The 24548-nt window shown below is 45.0% G+C and overlaps 2 protein-coding genes and 1 long non-coding RNA gene across 24 annotated transcripts in view; 2 read left to right on the plus strand and 1 right to left on the minus strand.

The window, feature by feature from the left end:
- The window catches only part of dscama (Down syndrome cell adhesion molecule a), a 59422-nt gene extending 49606 nt beyond the window's left edge, over nucleotides 1-9816 (minus strand). Inside the window, exons 1-2 of one of the 2 annotated variants that reach the window (XM_057053765.1) lie at nucleotides 9009-9816; nucleotides 52-369 (exon numbers count right to left, since the gene is read on the minus strand). In XM_057053765.1, the coding sequence (XP_056909745.1) occupies nucleotides 52-369; nucleotides 9009-9051 (361 nt within the window). In that variant the 5' untranslated portion in view covers nucleotides 9052-9816. The remainder of the gene's footprint in view (nucleotides 1-51; nucleotides 370-9008) is intronic. The other variant, XM_057053766.1, reaches the window with a different exon arrangement.
- The window catches only part of LOC130537196 (ribonuclease inhibitor-like), a 267517-nt gene that overhangs the window by 140015 nt on the left and 102954 nt on the right, over nucleotides 1-24548 (plus strand). The window lies entirely within an intron of this gene.
- Nucleotides 10075-14845, plus strand: LOC130537214 (uncharacterized). The gene is made up of 2 exons (XR_008953578.1): nucleotides 10075-14116; nucleotides 14561-14845. It is a non-coding gene; the product is annotated as an uncharacterized LOC130537214 (long non-coding RNA).

Here is a 24548-nt window from a genome sequence, read left to right on the forward strand (position 1 = left end):
ACAGTCAAGCTTGGAAATAATGTGGAGGTGCAGGTGAGTGGAGGAGCGCACCAGCCTTAATGTAGACATCTTGGCTCCTGATTCTCCCTGAGGGGTTCTCCGCTGTGCAGTAGTAGGTGTTGTCATGGATGAGTTTGCTGAAACTGGACGGTGGGATGTGGAAGATCTGAAGGGTGCCATTGAGGTGCACGTGCCGGATGCCTGGCACATCGTAGATCTCCTCTCCAGTAGCGAGGTACCACCGTAATGAGACGGGGGGCACACCTGCAGCCGGACAGGGCACCAACGTCCCTGTGGTGCTGGCAAACACTACCTCTTGCACAGATGCATTGACAAAATATAAGCTGGAATGTAGATCTTCACAGAAAACTAAAGGGAAAGAAAGAAAAGCAGAGAAAAGGTCAGACACAGCAGACGAGTTTACAATCATGTGAATACATGTGTGTCACTTATTTCACCACTTATAGATAGAACCCTAACCCTACCCCCCTAACCCTAACCCTCTAACCCTAACCCTAACCCCAACCCTAACCCCCCAACCCTAACTCTAACTCTAACTCTAACCCCAACCCTAACCCAACCCCAACCCCCCAACCCTAACCCCAACCCCAACCCCCAACCCTAACCCCCCAACCCTAACCCTAACTCTAACCCAACCCTAACCCCAACCCTAACCCTAACCCCAACCCTAACCCACACCCCAACCCTAACCCCCAACCCTAACCCTAACCCCAACCCTAACCCCCCAACCCTAACCCTAACCCTAACCCTAACCCCAACCCCCAACCCCCAACCCTAACCCTAACCCCAACCCCAACCTTAACCCTAACCCCAACCCTAACCCTAACCCCCCAACCCTAACCCCCAACCCTAACCCCAACCCCAACCCTAACCCCCTAACCCCCCAACCCTAACCCCAACCCTAACCCCCTAACCCTAACCCAACCCCAACCCCCCAACCCTACCCCCAACCCTAACCCTAACCCTAATAACTAACCCTAACCCTACCCCCCTAACCCTAACCCTAGCCCTAACCCCAACCCTATCCCTAATAACTAACCCTATCCCTAATAACTAACCCTAACCTCTAACCCTAACCCTAGCCCTGACCCTAACCCTAACCCTAATAACTAACCTAACCCTCTAACCCTAACCCTAATAACTAACCCTAACCCTCTAACCCTAACCCTAACCCCAACCCCAACCCTAATAACTAACCCTAACCCTCTAACCCTAACCCTAATAACTAACCTAACCCTCTAACCCTAACCCTAATAACTAACCCTAACCCTCTAACCCTAACCCTAGCCCTAACCCCAACCCTAACCCTAATAACTAACCCTAACCCTCTAACCCTAACCCTAATAACTAACCCTAACCCTCTAACCCTAACCCTAGCCCTAACCCCAACCCTAACCCTAACCCTAATAACTAACCCTAACCCTCTAACCCTAACCCTAATAACTAACCCTAACCCTCTAACCCTAACCCTAGCCCTAACTGAACGAACAGCTTAGTGAGGGTGGCTTTGGGGAGGAACATCAAGATGAACGTTCCACACTGGCCAAACCAAAGCATCAACGTTCTCGTAATGAACCAGTTATTTGCTATGGATTCTAGTGGAAGTAGGAGAGGCCCGGCCCCGGCCCAGGACCCGGCCCGTCCTCCTCCTTCTTGGTATTATTCTTGTTATGACACTGTTTGGATCTTTGAGGCCTCTTCCTGCCGCCCGTATCGGCAGCATCAGCCTCCTCCTGCAGCCAGCCTGCGCCTCCGACAGCTGCCACTCCGTTTCCCCCGGAGACGACACATTTTAGCGCTTCATAAATTCCTAATGACCATGTTTAAATCACCAGCCACTTCCACCCACACGGCTGCCACCCTAAACAAACACAGCAGCTTACACATGTTTTCTTGCTCTTCTTTCACACGTGCACGCTCCGAGGCCTGTAGGTGTTGGTGGGTAGGTGGGTGATGATAGCTAACCCTAACCTGGTGGGTGATGATAGCTAACCCTAACCCGTGGGTGATGATAGCTAACCCTAACCCGGTGAGTAATGATAGCTAACCCTAACCCGGTGGGTGATGATAGCTAACCCTAACCCGGTGGGTGATGATAGCTAACCCTAACCCGTCCTGAATTATTGATTTCGTTTTTGCATAGTGTCACACTTAAATCCCACAAATCTTCAACAACAAAGACTACAAAAATACAATTTGAAAGCATTATAACGTCATTTATTGTGTGACCTGTGTGTAAAAGTGCTAAATAATAACAGCACCGGGGGACAGATCCAAGGCCAAAGCCCAACACAAAGGCTCATCCCACAGGAAAAAAGAGAGTTTCTTTCACCTTAAAACTTCAAATCATTATTACACACTCATTTTGTATTTCATCTTTCTTTGATTTTAAAACTTGTGCGATGATCTAAAACACTTAAGTGTGACAAATATGTAAACAAATAAGAAATTAGAGCAGTAAAAATCCGTATTTGTCTCAATCAGTAATTTGAAAAGCCAGAAAAGGAACGAGCCATGTACTATAATATATATAATAAATATGTATTAATATAATATTTATATACTAACCTTGTGCTATATTATAATATTTTATATTAACCTTGTGCTTTGCTATATTTTATATTAACCTTGTGCTATGCTATATTATACTAACCTTGTGCTATGCTATAATATTTTATACTAACTAACCTTGTGCTTTGCTATAATATTTTATACTAACCTTGTGCTTTGCTATAATATTTTATATTAACCTTGTGCTATGCTATAATATTTTATATTAACCTTGTGCTATGCTATAATATACTAACCTTGTGCTATGCTATAATATTTTATACTAACCTTGTGCTTTGCTATAATATTTTATATTAACCTTGTGCTATGCTATATTATTTTATATTAACCTTGTGCTATGCTATAATATTTTTATTAACCTTGTGCTATGCTATAATATATTATACTAACCTTGTGCTATGCTATAATATTTATAACTTACCTTGTGCTATGCTATAAACTATTTTATACTACCTAACTTTTTCTGTGCTATAATATTTTATACTAACCTTGTGCTTTGCTATAATTTTTATATTAACCTTGTGCTATGCTATAATATTTTATATTAACCTTGTGCTTTGCTATATTATTTTATATTAACCTTGTGCTATGCTATAATATATTATACTAACCTTGTGCTATGCTATAATACATTATACTAACCTTGTGCTATGCTATATTATTTTATATTAACCTTGTGGCTATGCTATACTATTTTATATTAACCTTGTGCTATGCTATAATACATTATACTAACCTTGTGCTATGCTATAATATATTATCTAACCTTGTGCTATGCTATAACACACTATACTATAGGATGCTATACTAACCGGATGGACGTCACATATGTCTGTGTGACCCTTTGGCAGAGGTCTGGGATCTTCCATTGCTTTTTTTAATTTGTTATTTCAATATCAATAAATATATATTGATATAAACTCATCCATGTCATGAGAATACTCATTGAAATAACTGAAATCAAACAAATAAAATGTGAACTGAACTGAAAATAGTCCGCCAGGATTCTGGGACCAGCTTATCAGTGTTGGTCTTCTGACATCACACTTTAAAACAAGGCATTTGGCTTCAGAAAATAGTTGCTTTGTCATGTTTCACATTTGAACACTCCAGTGTTTATATTAAAGATATTTGCTTTGGCCCGTGAAGAGTCGTCGTGCTGCTTCTCCTGTGGGAGCGAGAGCACAGAGAGGAAATAGTGATGTGCTCAATTATAAATCGCACACATGTATAATAGATAGACGCATTTCCTGCTCTTAGTTTTTCCAGTTAAGGGGAACAGGACAGGAGTACCAAGACTTCTTTTGGGTTCAGAACAGGCTTGGCTTGGTCACAACTGACACGCGACGGCTCCTGAGACTTCCCTCCATCGGGCTACTTATTTATGGTGTGTCAACAACTCCAAGATCTCCTGACAAGAGTCAATATCTGCCACCTTTCTCGTACTGTAGCCTTGGTAAGAGCTACCGCAGTCTGGTTGGAGATGTTGGCTGCTCCGTGCTCTGGAACAAGTGTCTACCAAGGAAGAAAACAGCATCCTGAGGCCTCGAATCAGCATCCAGTCTAAACTCTCACTAGCATCTTAGCTATGCTGCAAAGGCTGAGCTAGGCATAGCCTGTTGTCTAGAGGAGATGAAGAGCCATGTGGTGGACGTCCACACGGCCCTTTGGACTGCCCTGAGAGGCTCCTGGAGGTGCTTCGCCAAGGACAGAAGCCAGCTCTGGCAGGACTGACAGGACAATTATGGACAAGCTTTGTCTTGTGCCGGATGTCTGGTGTCCACCAGCTGTCTTATAGGGGAAGATCTTGACCCATGACACCACCAAGAGGTCTGATTGAGGAACTCGAGAGCCTTTCTTTACTTGGTCTGGACTTGGGTCTGAGAAGGACTTGGCCTCATCAACATCCAGGCAGATACGGCCTCATTCAGACTCCAGACAGCAGAAAAGCTCCTACATGATGGAGGGCGATGGATCCCCAAGGTCACAGGGGATGAACTCACACCCTCGGTTTCTGGTTGTTCCCGGAACCCCTGTTCCTCAACAGCTTCCTCAAACCTGAGACTGTGAATCTGCCCGCTTTTGTTGCAGACTGTGAGAAGTTAAATGTATCTAACTGGGCCACCTGGTGAGGATGGCAGCTAAATAAAGGTCCCACCGCCTTTACCCGGCTGAGCCAGAGTGGTGGAGGAGCTCTTTGACCACCACTCAGAGCTGTAGCAGAGGAACGTACCCATGGTGACCAATGGAGTCAGCATGCAGCTTCCCCTCATTGTCCATCTCCCCAGCTTTGGGTCGGTCGGGGGGTGGGACTGCTGACTTTCACTCCCCCTCAACTGGACACCTTCAGGGCGGTAGGAATAAAAGCAGTCCATCAAGTCCAAGTGAAATCACGGAACTTGGACACTGAAGTCTCTGTCGGGGATAAAGGAGTCAAGTCTGACAGGTGGTGGTCCGAGTATGAACTGCCCGGAGAGGAACAGACAGAAGACCTCCGGAGGAGGGTATTCCGTCACCGTATCCACAAGGAATTGCAGAGTGCATCTTTATACTGAGCTTGGGGGAGGTCGTGTTTTCTGTTCAAGGTCTGAAACTTTGGCTCATTTATTTGTTCATCGTCCTCCTCTGGCACCACGGTTAGGGTTAGGGTTGGGTTAGGGTTAGGGCACCACGGTTAGGGTTAGGGTTGGGTTAGGGTTGGAGTTAGGGTTAGGGTTGGGTTAGGGGTTAGGGTTAGGGCACCACGGTAGAGTTAGGGTTAGGGGTTAGGGTTAGGGCACCACAGTTAAGGTTAGGGTTAGAGGGTTAGGGTTGGGTTAGGGGTTAGGGTTAGGGTTGGGTTAGGGTTAGAGCACCAGGGTTAGGGCACCATGGTTTGAGATGTTGAAGGCTTGTTTGTGGAGCCAGAGGAGCTTTTCCATTTGTTTTGTTCATTTTTGGTCGATTGCTGGGAAGAAGACTGTCCGTTCACTGTTGAACCTGCCTGGGACGGAAACGTTGGCCATGTGGCTGACATGAAGGTGTGATACCTTGTGGAGCACCGAGGTTGTGGAGGATTGGTGAAATGGTGATTAAAAGGACTATTCCAGCTAAACCAAAGCAGCCTCTCATCTCCTGATGTCATTAACGCTTCCATTTCTGTTTTGAGCTGTGCATCTAACTAGATCTACCGTAGCTAGATCTACCACAGCTAGACCTACCACAGCTAGATCTACCACAGCTAGACCTACCACAGCTAGACCTACCACAGCTAGACCTACCATAGCTAGATCTACCATAGCTAGATCTACCGCAGCTAGATCTACCGCAGCTAGATCTACCACAGCTACATCTACCATAGCTAGATCTACCACAGCTAGATCTACCGCAGCTAGATCTACCGCAGCTAGAGCTACCACAGCTAGATCTACCACAGCTAGAGCTAGATCTACCATAGCTAGAGCTAGACCTATCATAGCTAGACCTACCATAGCTAGATCTACCATAGCTAGATCTACCATAGCTAGATCTATCATAGCTAGACCTATCATAGCTAGATCTATCATAGCTAGATCTCTGCAGCCAGGCCAGAGTTAAAGGGGCAGCAGAATATCCAGGGAAAGAGAGCGGTGGACGGACAGACGGACACATTTGGGTATTTCGAGCTGGAATTAGCATCAAGCTTTTTAGCATGAAGCTTTTCTACATCCTTAAAGTGGTGCAGACCAGCCCAGGTAGCAGGTGAACAGTAGACCAATGTAGCATTATTTAGCTAGCAAACGTATCCTGCTTTAATATTGCTGTATTGACATGGACAATAGGTGGGGGTTGTTGGAAAGAAACCCAATCATATTTTTATGACTTTACACAAAATAAAAATCTTGATTTAGGATCAAAGACCAACATAAATGCTAAAATCCCAGTTTGTATTTTGCTGCAGTGCTTGTAAGTTTTACAATCCAGTGGTTTAAATGAGTGATTCTTGAAAAAGGAGGCTAATTTGATTGGATTGTTTCAGCTTTGGCTGGTTTCAGATGAGCATAATCAGCGAGGGCATCTCTGCTGCTCATTTCCTCTCATTTTTCTGCCTCACTACACATTATCATGTGCTTAAGCATTCTGGTTTGGGTTAAATGACACCTTTAACAATGCCAATGTGTAGCCATTAGCATAGGCTACAGCCTACTTGTGTCTCAATAGCCCAGAAAAAAGTGCAAATGTGCCAAATATGAATAAAGTGATAACAAAAGCAATCTGGCCAAACGCTCCGCTGAGGTCCTCCTGGGAACAACTGCGTTCAGTAAATGAGTAATAAATATTAAATCTGCCTGGACAGTTTTATGTGATGGGAAATATGGTGATGAACGCATTAATGTGACTTTATGCAGCAATGTTTGGAAATAATTGGATAAAATGTTAACAGTACGTGAAAGATGAAATTGTCAAGTCAAAGACTGAGAAGTCCAGAACGTGGGTCCAAACAGGCATTGGTGTGTCCTGTTTATTGTCTAGTAACTATTTTGACAAATGCAGAATTTCTAAATCTTTCCAGTCATTTTTGATCACACACAGGGACGAAGACTGGTGCCCGTTAGAGGACGGGGACATGTGGACATGTGGACTGTCTCCAAGCCTGAATCACAAAGGCCAGACTAAAGCTGCCTGAGAAGAATATCCTTAACACACTCAAGAAGATGTGAATAAAGAGGCAGAAATGGATTCAAACATTGAACTCAGCTGAAACGCTCTTTAATATTAACGTCTCCAGCATCGCCTGAATGCATCAGTGAAGTCCAAAGCAAGAGCTTCCTCGCAGGTCTCCATAGAAACAACCCCAACATCATGTGCCATAATAGATATTCTAAGGTGTCAACAATAGTATTTAGAACAATGAATGAAAAAAGCATCGCAGACAAAAAGGTTCAGGTAAAAACATCAAATAATTGTTATTTTGTTAGCAAAACGGCGCTGCCATGAGAACAAAGAGGAAGGGAATGTGAGATATGAACATGTGTGTGACGCGCCGTGGCAACAGCAGCTGCAGACGGAGGAGCGTCCAGGGCTAGCGCTGCCATTCAAAGTTGATGTGCACGTCTCAAGCAGCAGCCATTTTGCAACGCTCTCACCAAGACGCCCAAATCCAGGAGGTTTAGCAGCGAGGCCAAAGCAAAAGCTACGCTCTGCAAATCCATTGAGCTCAACACTGACAGAAATGTGCTTGATGTGGACATCAGGGACATCCGGTGTCCTCAACAATCACGGAGACGGTCCCATAGCATCGCGGCTGGTGCTGCACCGCCTGATGAGACGAGCTGGACCGGGACTGTCCACATGCACCGACAGTGGACATTTGATCCACTTTATTCCCTTTTCCATCCACTTTTAACATGCTTCCTTGGCGTTTTACCCTAAATCCAACGTGTTTTCCACCCCGAGACGAAAACCCCTCGTCCTACTCAATTCCTGCCTTCTTACGCATTTTTATTGGATTGGCTTTTAAACTTGGATTAATTAAAACAGACGACTAAAACAGCAAGAACCCCCCGCGCCATCAGTCGCCGTACATTAATCAGGATTTGCTCTAAAACGTGCTCTGGCCACGGCTGATAAGGGTTTGTCTCACTTTTTCCAGTCCAAAATGACTCCATGTCTGTTTCTAATATGGCGGTTGCTCTTCGGGGGGGGGGTGGGGGGCGCTAGCACAGCAACGTTTAAATGCGTTTGGAGAAGATACTCAAAAGAATTTACAGATATTTGAAAATGTTCCGTCTTACTAAATAGCTACAGCTCAAATTGTTAATTAAACCTTGCAAATAAATATTGGGGTTATTTTCTTCACTGAAATAAATGTGTGTTTTTAAGCAGATTTCTTTAACGATCATTCTTGGAAGAAAATGCTTTAGGGGGCATTAAATGTGTGTTTTAAGTCCATTTCAGGTTCCAGGTTTGGGGAGTGCACCAGATCATGTGTAAATATGCTACAGCAGTCTTTTTATGAAAAGACAATTGTTATGAGCCAAATAATTAAGAAAGTAATTGCAATCAGTTTTGTTAAGCTGGAAATGATGTGGAGCCACTCAGACAGGCCAGGGCCTTTCTGCAGCAGGAACCTCATCCTTCAGGAGACACCAAAGTAATCCTTTGAATTATCTGTGGCCTCGAACAGTTCTGATCATTTCTGCCATTAAATCGGGAAAGAAAGGCCCGGAATTAGTGCGGGATGGACTCACCTGAGCCTCGTTTTCAGGCGATATTAAACGTTTCGAAGCGTGATCGTCAAATATTGACGCTGAATTAGAAGCAAAAGCTTCAGCCTGTGTAGAAAGAGCTCATTCTTTCCCCTCTTATTTACATGCACGCACATGTCGGACATTATCGGATGTAAATATCTGCACGCCTATGTATGGAAACTTTAATTTGATCAACACATCACCTACCATTCAGGATGCACTGGGAAAAGAAGAGAGCCAATATCCACATGCCCCGCTCCGTTCAATATCCAGTATTATCTCTTTTCTTCCTGCGCTCCTTCTGCTTCTTATTTGCTTTCTTTTTCTTTCTTTTAAAAAAAATAAATCTTCAACAAGTCATTTGCGCGGAGCCCGGGTAGATCGCAAATCTCTTTCCTTCTGTCAAGCCTTCACGTTGGGGAGAAGATGCCGAAGGGAGGGTTCGAGCTCTTCTCCTGCTGATTGTCTCCTGGTTCGGAGGGAGAGGAGATTTCATCCACAGCTGTGCGCCTCCTCGCCGCGCTGCTCCAGGCCTCAGTGCTGTGCGTGTGCCTTTGTCGGAGCCGTGAGCTGCGTGAAACATGCGGGATGGAGTCGGAGCGCCGCAGTCCAGGTGAAGCGTGCCGCCACCTCTGCTGTTCCTGCTGAGTCAGAGGCTGGAGACGCAGAGGACAGGCACCCGAGCGGGATCATGTAGGATCCCAGCGCGATTAAAGCCCCCAGCGCGCAGGAAAAGGGACGGGAAATTACGCCTTCGTGTGTGGAAACACACACCTTATAGTGCTTATATTTATATTTAAAAATAAAAATAAAAAATCTGCGTCAACGAAGTGAGAACCAGCGAAATGCGCGAGGGCAAAAATGCGTAAAAGTTTTTCTTCTCTTTTTCTGGCGGATGAAGGCGCGCACGAGGTGACTGTTAGCATCAAACTCCTTCTCCTTCCCCGCGTCTCTCCGTCCGGTGCGCAACAAGCACACGCATCTTCCCCCTGCAGCCGCACACAGAAACCTGCTCTCTGGTCCCCGCGCCTCGAACCTGCGATGCCTCAGAGCCGCAGCCGCTCTTCCCTTCTCATTTGGCTCAAAGGTGCTGGGGCGGGAGGGGATGGGGGCGAGGCTGGAGTGGGCTCCTCAACTCCGAGAGTTTTCAAAAATGAGATAGCGAGATGGTTGGGTGGGTAGATAGATGTATTAAAACGGCCCCTGTGGGGCATCTGACTATGGGAGAGAGGGGAAAGGGGGGGTAAGATGTAGGCTACACCTGGGTGGATGCTATGCAGCAGGGGAGGAGATGCAAAAGATCTTGATTGCTAAGCTTAAATCCTGTCTCTTAATGTATTTTTTGGATAATTTATGAGCCCCAGAGGTGTTCTGGTGTATCCTGTCAGCCTTACCCCTGCATTCTTTAATTGACCTTGACAAATATAAGCAGCACCCCCCTCCTCTCCCCCCGCTGCACCAGAGGGCATCAAACAGCAGCCACGTCAGGCATCCACACGCCGCCGTATTTAATCCACAGCGAGGGCACGAAGCTTTTTATTTGGAACCAGAAATTCAGCCTTGAAATGACAACAATGCTCCTCATTTTCCTTTTGAATTGGCAAATAATAGGTAGCTTCTTTTAAATCTGCAGTTTTGATCATGTTCAATCGGCATTAAATGCAAATGGATTCTAAAGGAAGTGACACAATGCAGTGGTGACACCCACTGATGTTTGACTGCTTCAGCACAGACGCACCAAGACTGCGCTGGCCAGGATTTTGCCCAGTTACAGTGTCTCATTGACTCAGCATCTAAATCTGACCTGCAAACAAAGAATCCAAGCCCCAGGAAGACAGACATGAGCTGGCCCCGCCACTGCATCTGTGCAGCAAAGCTTTAGCCGCCACTCGCTCGTCTAGCATGCTGCTTTGGTCCCCACACGTGGAGACGGGAGTCCTGACAGGACGGAGGTCTTCATTCGTCACACCGGCCTCATTAGTAAAGGCCAGATAAAGAAAAACACATTTTTCTAGCTTCATAGTTTTTCTGATCCTGACTGACCTGCTCTTCATAAATAGAAGCAAAATCTGAATTTAATAATAGCAATAATACTAAGAACAAAATAATAATGCTGATAATAACAGCAGTAGTAATACTAATCTATAGAAATAGGTAATAATGTTCGTATGTTATAAACAAATCATTATCAAAAAGAATTGCTGATTTGTGATTCCAAGCAACAACCAAACGCCTCATGTTGTTTCACTTTTGTAAATGAAGACATGAAATCATTTACAGTCCGTGAGCCCAGCTGGAACTAACGGAGGCCCGGCCATCGGCGTGGTGAGGTTGTTCGTTTCTTTTTATAACTGGCACAAGTTAGTCAGTAGCCATTTAACTTCCAATCAATCTCATCCACTTGTCATATTCCAACCACTTAGGCCTGATGATCGCAGGTTTCCATCCTTACCTGCGCCACGCCCACTAGCAGCAGGGCTAAACTACCTCATTGGGCTTTTAGGAAGCATGGTGCTGGACTGGGTGGGGGCAGTGAACTCTTGCACTCGTCTTGGGATTCTTCCTTACCAGGAGATGAAAGACAGTTTCAGGGTCACATTTAACCCCCTGAATCACTCCGGCAATGCCTTCACCCACCTGCTAACCCTTCGACAGGGTGGCCACTCCATAACGGAATATTCCTTTTGGACGTTAGCGGTGGACACCATGCAGGTGGAATAAACCAGCTCCATAAGGAGTGTTCCTCCAGGGTCAGCTGTGGGACAAGCTCACTCTAAATGATCAAGCCCACATCCTGAACACTCTCGTCTCTTTCAACATCTCCTTGGACAACCACCTAAGGGAGCGGTGCTGGGAACTCGCTGCCCACACCTCTGCTTCTTCCTTTCCTCTCTCTTCTAGACAAATACCAACCCAGTCAAACCTCACCCCACCATCTTCTGTACCACCTACAAGGCAAGAACCAATGCAGCTCGGATGTGCTTCTGATGAATACCTCCACTTGATTTGTGCAGGTGAGTGCTTGTATTGTTGTAAGAACACTTTATTTCAGTTTGTCTGGTGTGCCCAAAAGATCGGGCTCGGGCCCAATAACAGTGGGGGAAATGATGAGCTAGGGCGCTGTACTGGAGGCATGTCCACCAATAGAGCAACTTCAGTTTCCATCGCCGTCTGTTGGGAAGGGGGACTTCATTGTCCAGGCTTTCCGGGTCTACTTAGGTGCTCAGGACAGTTTGCTAGACAAGGAACTCGCAATATAGGTTGGCTGTTCTCTCGATCTTCTCCTAGTTCAGAAGAAGAATTTAAAAAACTATTCTAGATTTAATGGGCAGCCAAAGAAGAGAGGCTACCACAGGGGTCATGTGATCCCCTTTGTCAGGAGGTTTTTAGCAAGGAGAAGGCTATCTCCTTGCCCATGCATTGTCCCTATGACTTCGCCATCGATCTTCTATCTGGAGCCCTTCTTCCCTCCAGCCGTCTGTTTATCTTGTCCCAAGAGGGAGGCTATGGAGACTTACATAAGGGACGCTCTTGCTGCGGGTATCCAACCTTCCTTGTCTCCTCTTGGAGTTGACTTTTTCTTTGTCGTGAAGAAGGATAAATGCTCAGCCTGGCATCCTGGGGTTAAACATTATTGCAGTTATAAACAAATGCCGCGACATCTGATTTCTTCTGCCGTCGAATTTTTCAGTGATTTAGCATGTTTTCAAAAATGGACCTCATGAGCGCCTACCACCTTGTCAGAATGTGTAAAGGGGGCAGACTGAAGATGGCCTTCAACACGCCCCTGGCTCAGCTTGAGTACCTTGTCATGTCATTTGACCTCACTAGTGCCCCCAATATGTTCTAGTCTTTAATTAATGATGTGTTGCGTGGCTTTCTCAACCTCTTTGTGTACCTAAATGATACCCTAGTTTTTGCCAGGTCTCTTGAGGAGCACAGTCCAAATGTAAGTCCGGTGCTGATCCGTTTAGAAGAAAATAAGTTATTTGCAAAGGCAGAGAAGTGCCAGTTAAACACTATTTACATATATTTCTTGAGATCAGTTATTCAGATTGGAGCATCAAGGTGGAACTACAGAAGATCCAAGCTGGGTTGTGTCCGGCTTCAGTTCCTCTTCCCTGAAGACTGTTCTGCAAGTGGTGCTGATGTGGGAGTTCAAAGACACCGTAAAGCAGTGCTTCTCAATTATTTTCTGTTACGCCCCCCCTAGGAAGAAGAAAACATTTTGCGCCCCCCCCGCCGCCGTGACTATAATTAGTATCATTTGTCTATGAAATTGTTATAAGTACACCTCTGCATAACATTGTATCCTTATTAATATTAAAGAAAACAAAAAAAGAAAGAAATATAGACCAAAGCGGGATGATTGTTGCCAATATTCGGCACGTTTTTGCCGAAAAAACTCAAGCGGCTGATCAGCATGACTGGGGTGTAATGTCTTTAAGTGAGGGTTAGGGTTAACCAGGGTTAGGGTTAACCAGGGTTAGGGTTATCAGCGTGACTGGGGTGTAATGTCTTTAAGTGACGCCTTCATTTATTTGGCTTCATGCTGTCCTGCCAACATTTTTAGACACAGTAAACACACCGGTCTTTTCTCGTCTCCCACCATAGTCGCAGTGAAGCCAAGCGCTATAAATGCTTCGTCATATTTCCTCGTCTTAGCTTTCGGGAGACTTTCGTATGTCTCATTATCTCCGTCTCTCTCCGCCTTTCTTTTCATCACTGTTAAGTATTTTTTCATGCTGTCTCTTGGTGGTTTGTTCACTGCACTTCCTATCTCTTGCTCTGTGGTGTGTGCGCGCGGGATGTGCAATTACACTTTATTCTAGTACGGCAAAAAAAAAATAAAAAACATGTTCTCCGGGGTCACACGCGCCCCCCCTGGCATCGCTGCCGTAAAGCAAGCCCAGCAACAACATTCTGACCCAGGCACAGAACCTTATAACTGTCTTTTGGTCCCTGGCTGTTTGTTTGCAGGTCATGGACCCTCTCCTCCCTGTTCGCCTACCACCCAGGGATGATCTGGACCAGGCATGTCAAACTCAGTCCTCGAGGGCCACGATCCAGCCGGGTTTTCCATCCCACTGAATGCATTTTCAACCTGGTAGGACAGAAAACCCGGCTGGATCGTGACCCTCGAGGACTGAGTTTGACACATGTGATCTAGACTATCTCCCTTCTCTGCAGTTACGTCTGGTGGCCGTCACTGTGCAAGGACACAGGGGAGTTCATGGTGGCCTGTATGGTCTGTGCACAGGAAAAATTCTTGCGTCAGGCTCCAGAGGGACCCCTACAACCTCGACCAATTCCAGGTAGACTTCGGTCCCACATTGTCCTGGATCTTGTGATAGGCCTTGCAATGTCAGTGGGAAATACATTATTTTACTAGTGGTTGACCGCTTCTCAAAGGCCAGCCACTTCCTGATTTTGCTCAAACTCCCCAATGCTTTAGAGACTGGAAACCTTCTGTTCTCCCACATATTCCGGATACATGGCATTAGAGCTAATTTGGTGTTGGACAGGGGAACCTAGTCACCTCCTGGGTCCAGAAAGCATTTCCTAAGGCCTTGGAAGCCTCAGTTATTTTAACTTGGGGTTATCGCCCCAATCCAATGGTCAGACAGAAAGGGCCAATCAATTCCTAGAGTCAGCACTCTGCTGTGTTGCTGCCACCAAACCATCTTCTTGGAGCAAACATCTCCCTTTAGTGGAATATGCACAAAACTCCGTCATTTGCTCTCTGGTCTCCATTTGAGGTCTCACTCAGCTACCAGCCCTTGTGCTCCCAGGACAGGAATGGGAAACTATGGTTCCTTCAGTCCAGGAGTTCATTGAGCAGGCCCAGGAGGTGCGGAGAAGTACTCGGGTGGCCCTCATGTGCACCAGAGACTCCAATCAGTGCTCTGCCATCCACCATTGCAACCCAGCCCCCTCCTATCAACTGGGCCAGTCAGTTTGGCTGTCCACCCGCTAAGTTCCGTTAGCCACCCACTACATTCCAGTTGTCTTACTGTAAGCTAATAAAATGGACTTTTAAAAACTTTTGTGTAAAAGCAATATCACACTCAAGGTCGTGCTGTTGTGCTGAATACCAGCGCTGGTATGATTTGATCATAGATAACCACACTCCAGTGCTATGCTATGCTATGCAATACTATACCGGTTCACTACTTTGCAAATCTGACACTGTGCCAAACTTGGTGGGGTCTGTGAATTCCTTGGGTTTGCCAGGAGAGCATAACCTGACCTGAGATTGATCCTGGTGGCCAAATCGCTTAGGGTTAGGGTTAGAGGGTTAGGGTTACTCTTGGTTCATCTAACATGGTTGAAAGTTGATATGAGACCAGTTCATCTTTCATATAATCAGCCAAACCATGCAGAAAAGGGTCACGCCGGGCTGAAGACTACCCTGCAGGTTTCAGGATCATCAGCATATCGGTCCGGTGTCCCCATCCGAGGTTCCAACACTAGACGTTGGAACACAAAGATCAAACTGCCCTGGGATGGCTGTGCCGCTGTTCCAGCTGACAGGGAAGAAGGAGCCACTGGTTTGGATGAAGAAATGTCGTTAGCCATCTGCATTAGCTTGTAGATCGGCGCTCCTCAATTAACCGAGCTTTGGCAGCAGTGGAATGTTTGTTGTCCACGGTGATCAGAGCGATCTCTGCCTTGTGCTACCGCAGAAGCCCGCCCGATCCACACAAAGTGTTTTTGTGGTGAGGAAGTGTGCACTGGATCCAAAAGTGGACGGATTGTATTGTCACAAGTTGAAACGGGATTTGAAAGTGCTTTAACTGAAAGGAAATTACAGTCAGGAAATTACAGAGTAGAGTCACAGTTAACAGGAATACTTCCCACAAAAGTAACCCTGTTAATAATCCCACAGAAGGGTGGGGCCTAAACGGAAGACCGGTAAAATCAGGCAGACATTAGAAGGAGGGGCCGACAGTGACTGGGGTAAACAAAACAGTTTACTTGTTCGGGGGCAAGACAGGCTGGTTAAAACAGGGTTAGTGGTTCGGGTTGGAGTCAAAAGTGAATGGAACAAAATCTGGCAAACTGTCTGTGTGTACTGACTGGGTTTTAAATAACCAGGAACAAAACAGGTGTGTGAGATTGGGATGAGAAAGAATGAAAGTATCAATGAAATATCCAGACTGAAATGAAGTGGGACCAAAGTCACAACTGCTTGAACCACTCTAATATATATCACAATATATAAAGTGGTGAAGATTTTCACTAGGATGGTGGATTTTAAGGATGCCGTGTTGATCTTAAAGCAGTACTGGTAACTTAGACTTGATCATGAGAACATGAAAGCAAGTCATAGCAGTCATAACCCTAAACCCTAACCCTAACCCATAGCCGTCATAACCCTAACCCTAAACCCTAACCCATAGCAGTCATAACCCTAACCCATAGCAGTCATAACCCTAACCCTAACCCATAGCAGTCATAACCCTAACCCTAACCCATAGCAGTCATAACCCTAACCCTAAACCCTAACCCATAGCAGTCATAACCCTAACCCTAAACCCTAACCCTAACCCATAGCAGTCATAAACCTAACCCTAACCCTAACCCATAGCAGTCATAACCCTAACCCTAACCCATAGCAGTCATAACCCTAACCCTAAACCCTAACCCTAACCCATAGCAGTCATAACCCTAACCCTAACCCATAGCAGTCATAACCCTAACCCTAACCCATAGCAGTCATAACCCTAACCCTAACCCATAGCAGTCCTAACCCTAACCCATAGCAGTCATAACCCTAACCCTAACCCATAGCAGTCCTAACCCTAACCCATAGCAGTCATAACCCTAACCCTAACCCATAGCAGTCATAACCCTAACCCATAGCAGTCATAACCCTAACCCTAACCCATAGCAGTCATAACCCTAACCCTAACCCATAGCAGTCATAACCCTAACCCTAGCCCTAAACCCTAGTTGAGGGAGGTTGAACATAGGTTGCAATACATCAAACATTAATTTCAATTAAATTGATTCTTTTTTAGCTGCAAGTAGATCAAGGGAAAAGGAGGGGAAGAAAAGCACGACCCCCCCCCCCCCCTTGAGATATTGGCAGCCCAGCTCAGGTTTTTATGTTGGCTTTCCTCCCACCAGGACTAAAGTCTGCCCCCTTCCAGGACAGAATGGTACTCAGGTACTCAAGTGTGCAAAACAACCTTAAATTGTGTGTGTGTGTGTGTGTGTGTGTGTGGTGTGTGTGTGTGTGTGTGTGTGTGTGTGTGTGTGTGTGTGTGTCCAGGACACAGGACAGTTGCACAAGTAAAGCACCTTTCTGATTAAGCATGTAGGCGGGTCAACATCTCTGGTTGGCTTTAACTCTTGCATAGCTTCAAATTAAACCCACTAGACCCTCCTTCTGTGCTACCTTCTCCTCACCTCAGCCCACCTCCTGGTCTTCAGCACAATGGGAAGACATGTCGACAGATGCCCAGTGTCTAAGACAGGAATTATGTTCTTAGAGGATGTCTTGGTAATAATGCCTTTTTGCTAGGCTTAACAATCAATCAATAGAGCCCGTGCAGACAGGCAGATTGTTGTCACAAACAGAAGTATTATTCATGGTGTTTGGAATAAAGAAATGGCACTGATGGGATTAAACGGCACAAATAGCAGCACTTAGCTTTGTATTTTCGAACATGCAATCATCAAGAATTTAAAACCAGAGAGGCAGGACATCATTTGCTATAAGGAAATGTGTCAATCACTGAGAATCAGGGAGAAAGAGGTTTGTCAGAGCCTGAGGGGGGCACATTGACCTAAATACAAAATTGTCAACAGCATTTCTACACTTAGCAACCTTAACAGGACACAGGAGAAGCAAACATTTATCTACGGCATTTAGCTAAAACACCACACTTGGGAATCCATGTGTCAAATGCAAAAGAAAAAAAAATCAAATGAATAATGAGGAAATTGAACTGATATACAGAAATTTCATAAGTAGCTGGGTTAATGGAAAGTCTTTTCTATGACTGTTAAGATTACAGTCAAAATCTCCTTGTAAGGACAAATTAAGTCCCTTTAGCTGATCAGTACATGCCAATGACAGAGGTATCACGGAGAGAAAATTCTTTATTTTTTACATAATGTCTGTTACGATCAAGTTTGTTCGTACTTTGAGATAAACCATCTCATCCAACTTTGTGGTTATGTAATGCTTCTGGATATGAAGATATGTACATGAAGAGTTCATTTCTCACTTCGATAGTGAATTAGCCCTCAAGCTGCCTCGTCCGAACAAGAGTGACTGGAAATGTTAAAACACAAGATTTGTGAAGTACTCATTCATTTTAATTGATCTATAATACAAAGTAACAGTATGAATATCTTCACAAGAGTAGAAATCTTAGGAGCACTAGGTGTAAAAAATCATTTTCTTTTTACTTATACTGCCAATATCCTGAAATTTCCTAAATCCTGTACATACACAGGAATTCTTTGCAAGCTGCAACCATCACTCAGTACTGGTTGACCTACAAAACCAGCGAGTGCGGATGTTCATTGTAACAGCAAGATCCTGGTGTCCTAAAGACTTCCATGATGTGAGACTTTATTAGTCCTGACATGTGGCATCAACCTCAAAACGGAACGAGGAGGAAAACTAAACACAGACAGTAATACAGGCTGGACTATATTTGTACAAATATGGCACATACAAATATCACACACACACACACACATATATATACACACACACACACACACTTGTGTGTGTGTATGTGTATGTATATGTACTGTATATGCTGTGGGGCCATGTGGGCACATCTCTCCCCCAGGGGGGATTATGGGTGTGTGTGTGTGTGTGTGTGGGGGGGGGGGGGGGGGGGGGGTGTTTGGCATCCTTATGTTTTGGCGCCCTTTAGCATCTGATTTGTTCTGGTTTTGTCCTTCATAAAGAAAACTGACAGAAAAAGCACTGCTGTATCTGGAGTCATTCTTTGTCATGCTACAATTTCATATTTGACGTTGTGCTAAACTGCAACTCGTTCACATTAGTACAGGTGACCTTCTGACATCACGACTACTCTTGCTTTTGGAAATACTTATGGGCTTTCATTTTTAGTTCATTGTGGGGAATCGATATTGTGATGGGTTATAACTGGACCCGACTGCGGCACAAAAACACCAGGGTTGACGTTGGTAATGACCAAGTGATTGATCCCTCAGCAGGGATAAGAGCGGATCATTTGGCAACAAGGTTCCTTGTCACCCTCTAGCCACTGTTGGATGCTGCTAATGTCATAATTCTCCACGTGACAGGTCCTGAGAGAAGAATGTAGCAATTTATTTATTCATTTATTCATGTTTCATCTATCTTTCATTAAACATTAAAACAATACAAGACTGCAAGGCTGGACATACATAATTAACTTAACTCCTCATTCAGCCAGGACATTATATGTTTATGCTTTGAAGGCTGTTCTGGACATAATTCACCAAACTGTGATTAGTTTGTGCTACTGTGCTCACGTACTGTTGGATTTTCATCAGCAATCTGCTCTGTATTATTCAGCAATCTAGAATTAAGCACGTACTCCTCCCAAACAAGCGTCGCCTAGCTTAAGCGCATGACAATCAAAGCATAGGGGAATTCGGGATTTAAGTGACAGAAGATTAATACATAAATATTGATCATTTGGAAGGATTTTTTGGTCTGTATGTGTATATTTCTCACCACTCTGATGTCTTAACCTTGTTTAAATGCTACAGAGGGACAGGTTGTAACTTCAAAGAAGCTTCTTTGATCAGAGGTGAAGCGCCTTTGAAAAACTACCAGATATATAGATATAGTTGAATACTCTTAAGCCAAGAATGTAGCTTTAAGGTTGTTATGCAGAGCTACCCGTGTTGTTTCTATTCTGATACCTCTTGTTCATTTAATGCTGGTACATTTTTACCTAATTTTATGATTATGTTGAGTGATGCATTAATGTTGTGGAAATAGCATTGCTGAGTTTTTCTTTTCTATTGTAGCAGAAACGTGTATTATTCTGAGTGACAAAATAAAGGAGTGTCACCTTGAAGAGAAGTGGTCTTCTGTCCTTTTTCTGTTCTGACTGACCTGTCCTTCTGGTTGCTGTTATAGCCTTAAAGGGCTTAGAACCTCCTGACACCACGGCAAGGTTTGCTTGACTGAACCACACTTCACCACATATTACGAAGTGGTATCGATGTTCAAGAGTGCAGCAGAAATGAGAGTGGTCCGCCTTTCTTTTCTTTAAATCAGCTCTGGATTGTTTGCCAGCCAACACCATAGTATGACCAACCCAGTCCCAGCAGATGTGAAGCTCACTGCGGTGATGGTGACGTCCCACCAATGTTCTTTAAACAGCCTATGTTTCCAGAACCAGCCCCTAGAGGCCACTAATGGTGGCCCCGTATGGATTTTTGGTCGTTTTCATGTAGAACTGTTATGCAGGTTTCTTTCAACCTGCTGGTTCATGGCTGCCTCTCCTCTGCCGTTCTCCGTATCTGTCTAGAGGTATCACCAACTACATAGCTGTGTGCTGACTTGACAACCTCTGACCTCACTACCCCGCTCATCTCTTATACCGACAGCTTGTTGTAATTAATGTATTTGCATGATCTATTATGTCTACTCTCTCTTCTACCTGTCCTGCCCCCTTCTCCACCTCCTCCTATGCCCACCCAGCCATCAGCATGTGAGCCTGGTCCTGCTCAAGGTTTCTTCCTGTTAAAGGGGAGGTTTTTCTTTCCACTGTTGCTTGTGGAAAGCTGGCACTGATGGGCAACTTGAGGAAAAAATATTGACAAAACGGCACTTCCAGATCAAGACCATGAGTGGTGCTCATAGTAAGGATGAAAATTTCCAAGAAGCCATTCTCATGCAAGCACAAGGAGAAAAGACTCCCAATGTGTATGATAGATTTATATTGCAAAGCAACGATAAAAATAAGCAAGAATAAAAGTCCTGTACACGCATTGCGTCAGGATTTTTTCCCCAGAAACAAAAGGTGCTCCTAGCTTAGTTACTGTTGCCGAGAGATTGCCAACATATGAGTGGTCAGTGGTGGTTCAGGGGTGGGAGAAAGGTTAAATTGTGGGAGTATAAGATAAGATCCAAATAGCGACTGAAGTTCAGCCTGTAAAGGATGAAAACTATTTGACAGTCATACATGGATGCCAAAAATACCCCTGGCAGTAAGGGACAAGCTCAAGGTTACTCTTGGAACCAATGCCATAAGTGAGCAGATTTGGTTAATGGGGAAAAGGTCATTTAGGTTTTTCGTTTTGTTTAACAGCAATTTAAATAAAGCAATTTTGAAAGATCATTGCTCCTTATCAACTTCTGCCAAATAAAGCTAGATGAAGTTTCATCTGCACTGCAGAGGTGGAGATAAGCCAGAGCTCGTGGCCATAGTCTTCAGCTTTGTGAGGAAGTTTCATCAGTATGTTCATGGTATGAAGTTCACTGTCCATACAGATCACAAGCCACTATAGCGTTGAGGAACATCTCACTCCAGACTGCAGAGGACGTTGCTTCAGCAGGTTAGGGTTTGTGTCACTTCAGCGATATGATTTAAATGCTACCTACTCGCCAGGTAAAGAACCACGAGACGCACTCTGGCGAGCAGTCACACAGCACACATCAGCAGATGACACCACTGCTGAGAGACATGCCGATGTCGTGAACCCTACAGAGGTCCTACAAGACTCTTTAGAACTTAAACTTACCTAAGCTACACATCCGTTCTACCGCTGCTCTCCACCACCACCCCTTTTCCTGGTCTGCAAACAAAGATTTGCAATGTGCAAACACAACCTGAACGTTTTGTGGAAGGTGGAGGTAATTTACAAAGTTATTTCGTCAGAGGCAATATCGACTTCAGACGAATGTTTTATTTGCTTTCCACCACTTTGCTTTCAAATCCTATGCAGACAGACGTTAAAAAAAAATTAAAATCTTCATGGTCACCAGGTAAAATTCCTGTGCGGAAGTATTCAGTGGGAATGTTCCAGACTTCCAGTTGCCCTTCAGCTGTTATTAGCCACTGTTTTCCACTGAAGAAAAGAAGCTTGCAGCTGCCTTCTCCCCCTTCCAAGTAAAATCTACACTGGCTCAGGTTGTGTTTCCTGTCTGATCATGTTCTTGGGTGTCTGTTTATTCATATCCTCCAGGATAAATATGACAATAATAATGTTTAAAATACCGTATGTACAAACTCAACTACTTACCAGTAGTTATCCAACAATGTTAATTTAGCCACAAGGGGGTACAAGCCAGACCTTTATTGTGCCAGTGCCAAGAGGGTTGTGTCAGGACGGGCATCCAATGTAAAACTTTTGCTAAATCAAACATGTAAATGGAACCTATGACTTCCATAGCGGGTCAGTCAAGGCCCGGGTTAATAATGATCACCATCGGCGCTGTTCAACTACAGGGTGCTGGTGGAAAGAGAGAGAGGAAGAATGCCAAGGGTCTAGGACTGAGAGGAGGGACTTTCAAGGTTGGAATGAGAGGCAAAGGTAGAGAGTTGGTTGACATGATTCAGAGGAGGAAGGTAGATGTACTGCATGTTCAGGGGACCACGTAGAAAGGTGGCAAGGCTAGAATTTTGGAGCAGGGTTCAATTTTTTTCTATGATGGTGCAGATAGCAAGAGTAGGAGTTATCGTGAAGGCGTTTCTTAGGAATCTCTGAGAGGTAAAAAGAGTTTCAGAGGGATGAGTCTGTAACTAGAAACCAAAGGTGTGATATTCAGCATTGTTAGTGGGTTTGCTCCACAAGTAGGATGTGAGCTGGAGGAGAAGGAAAAATTCTGGTTGGACCTTGATGAGATGATGCAGAGCATCACTAGAAGGGCGAGAGCTGTCATTGGTGCAGACCTCAATGGACGTGTTGGTGCAGGAAACAGATTATGAGAAAGTGATGGCCATGTTTGGTATCCAGGAGAGGAATGCAGAGTGACCAATAAGAACGAAGGGTAGGAGTACACAGGTAGACTACATCTTGTGTAGACAGTATAATACAAAGGAGATCAGTGACTGCAAAGTAATGGTAGTTGAGAGTGCAGCCAGACAGCATAGGATGGTGGTGTGTGTGACTGTGGTGGTGAGGAGGATGAAGAGGACTAAGGCAGAGCAGAGGATGAAATGGTGGAAGCTGAAAAAGGAAGAGTGTTGTATGACTTTTAGGAAGGAGTCAAGACGGGCTCTGGATGGGCAGGAGTTTCTTCCAATTGACTGGAAGAGCTAATGTGATGTGGAAGACAGGTAGGAGAGTACTTGGTGTGTCATCTGGAAGGAAAGTAGATAAAGAGACTTGGTGGTAGAATGAGAAGGTTAAGGAGTGTATACGGAGAAAGATTTTAGCTAAGAAGAAGTAGGACACTGAGGACTGAAGAGAGTAGACTGGAATACAGGGAGATGCAATGTAAGGTGAAAGCAGAGGTGGAACAGGCCAAACAAGGGGCTTACGATAACTTGTATGCTAGGTTGGACGGTAAGGAGGGAGAAACTGATCTATACAGGTTGGCAAGGCAGAGAGACAGATGGGAAGGACGTGCAGCAGGTGAGGGTGATTGAGGACAGGGATGGAAGTGTATTGACAGGTGCCAGTAGTGTGATGGAAGATGGATGAGTACTTTGAAGAGTGTGATGGTACCCATATTTAGGAACAAGGGAGATGTGCAGAGTTGTGGCAACTCCAGAGGAATCAGCTGATGAGCAATACAATGATGTTAGGGGAAAGAGTAGTAGAAGCTGGACGAAGGGCAGAAGTGAGCATTTGTGAACAGCACCAGGTTTCATGCCAAAAAAAATAAAGAGTACCGTATTTTCACAACTATAAGGCGTACCTAAAACACTGAGATTTTCTCAAAGATTGACGGTGCACCTTATAATTTGGAGCACCTTGTGTGTGGACTGAGTTCCAAAATGAAAATGAAAATCTGCTGTGTTCCTTTGGTGGGTGCACTACGGTAAACGCTCCGCCCTTCGATTAGCGGCACACCTACGCGTAAGGATCCCCTAAAATGGCGCCCGTCAAGCGACACATATGAGGCTTACTTTAAACTACAAGCCACCGGATATGCAGCTGAAAATGGCAATCGAGCAGCTGCAAGACATTTTAATGTAAATGAGTCCATGGTCAGAAAGTGGAGAAAACAAGAAAGTGAACGAAAGTGAGGAAGACGAAGCTGAGTTTCCGCGGGAACAAAGCAAGGTGGCCCGAACTGGAAGACCGAGTGGAACAGCGAACAACTGGAAGGGGCGTCTTTACTGTCACCATTCGGCAGCGATTGCTGAAGAAATAAACATTAAGCACTTCCAAGGAGGTCTGTCTTGGTGTTTTCGCTTTATGAGGAGGCGGCATCTCTCCATACGCGCAAGGACAACTGTTGCGCAGCGGCTGCCTGCGGATTACCAGGAGAGGGCGGCCATCTTCCGCACCTACTGCCGCGATAAGATAACCGCGCCCAGCCACGTCTATGAGGCAGCGGCGGGCAAGTTAATCCACCATATGGGGGTGGATTGTAGACGCCTGGGCTATGATACCGTCTTCATGTATTGGAAGAGCTTTCACAAAAGCCTGCATCAACGCTGAAGCGGAACCGGTCAGTGAGTCCGATTCAGATGATTAAGAAGAGGAATTCGGGATGTTGGACATTGAAATAGTGCAGCTGTTTAATTCAGATACAGAAGATGAAAACTTTGATGGTTTTGTGGCGGGAGAATGAATATTTTG

This window comes from Takifugu flavidus, chromosome 14 (assembly GCF_003711565.1).
Source record: "Takifugu flavidus isolate HTHZ2018 chromosome 14, ASM371156v2, whole genome shotgun sequence".
NCBI classification, from domain to species: domain Eukaryota; kingdom Metazoa; phylum Chordata; class Actinopteri; order Tetraodontiformes; family Tetraodontidae; genus Takifugu; species Takifugu flavidus.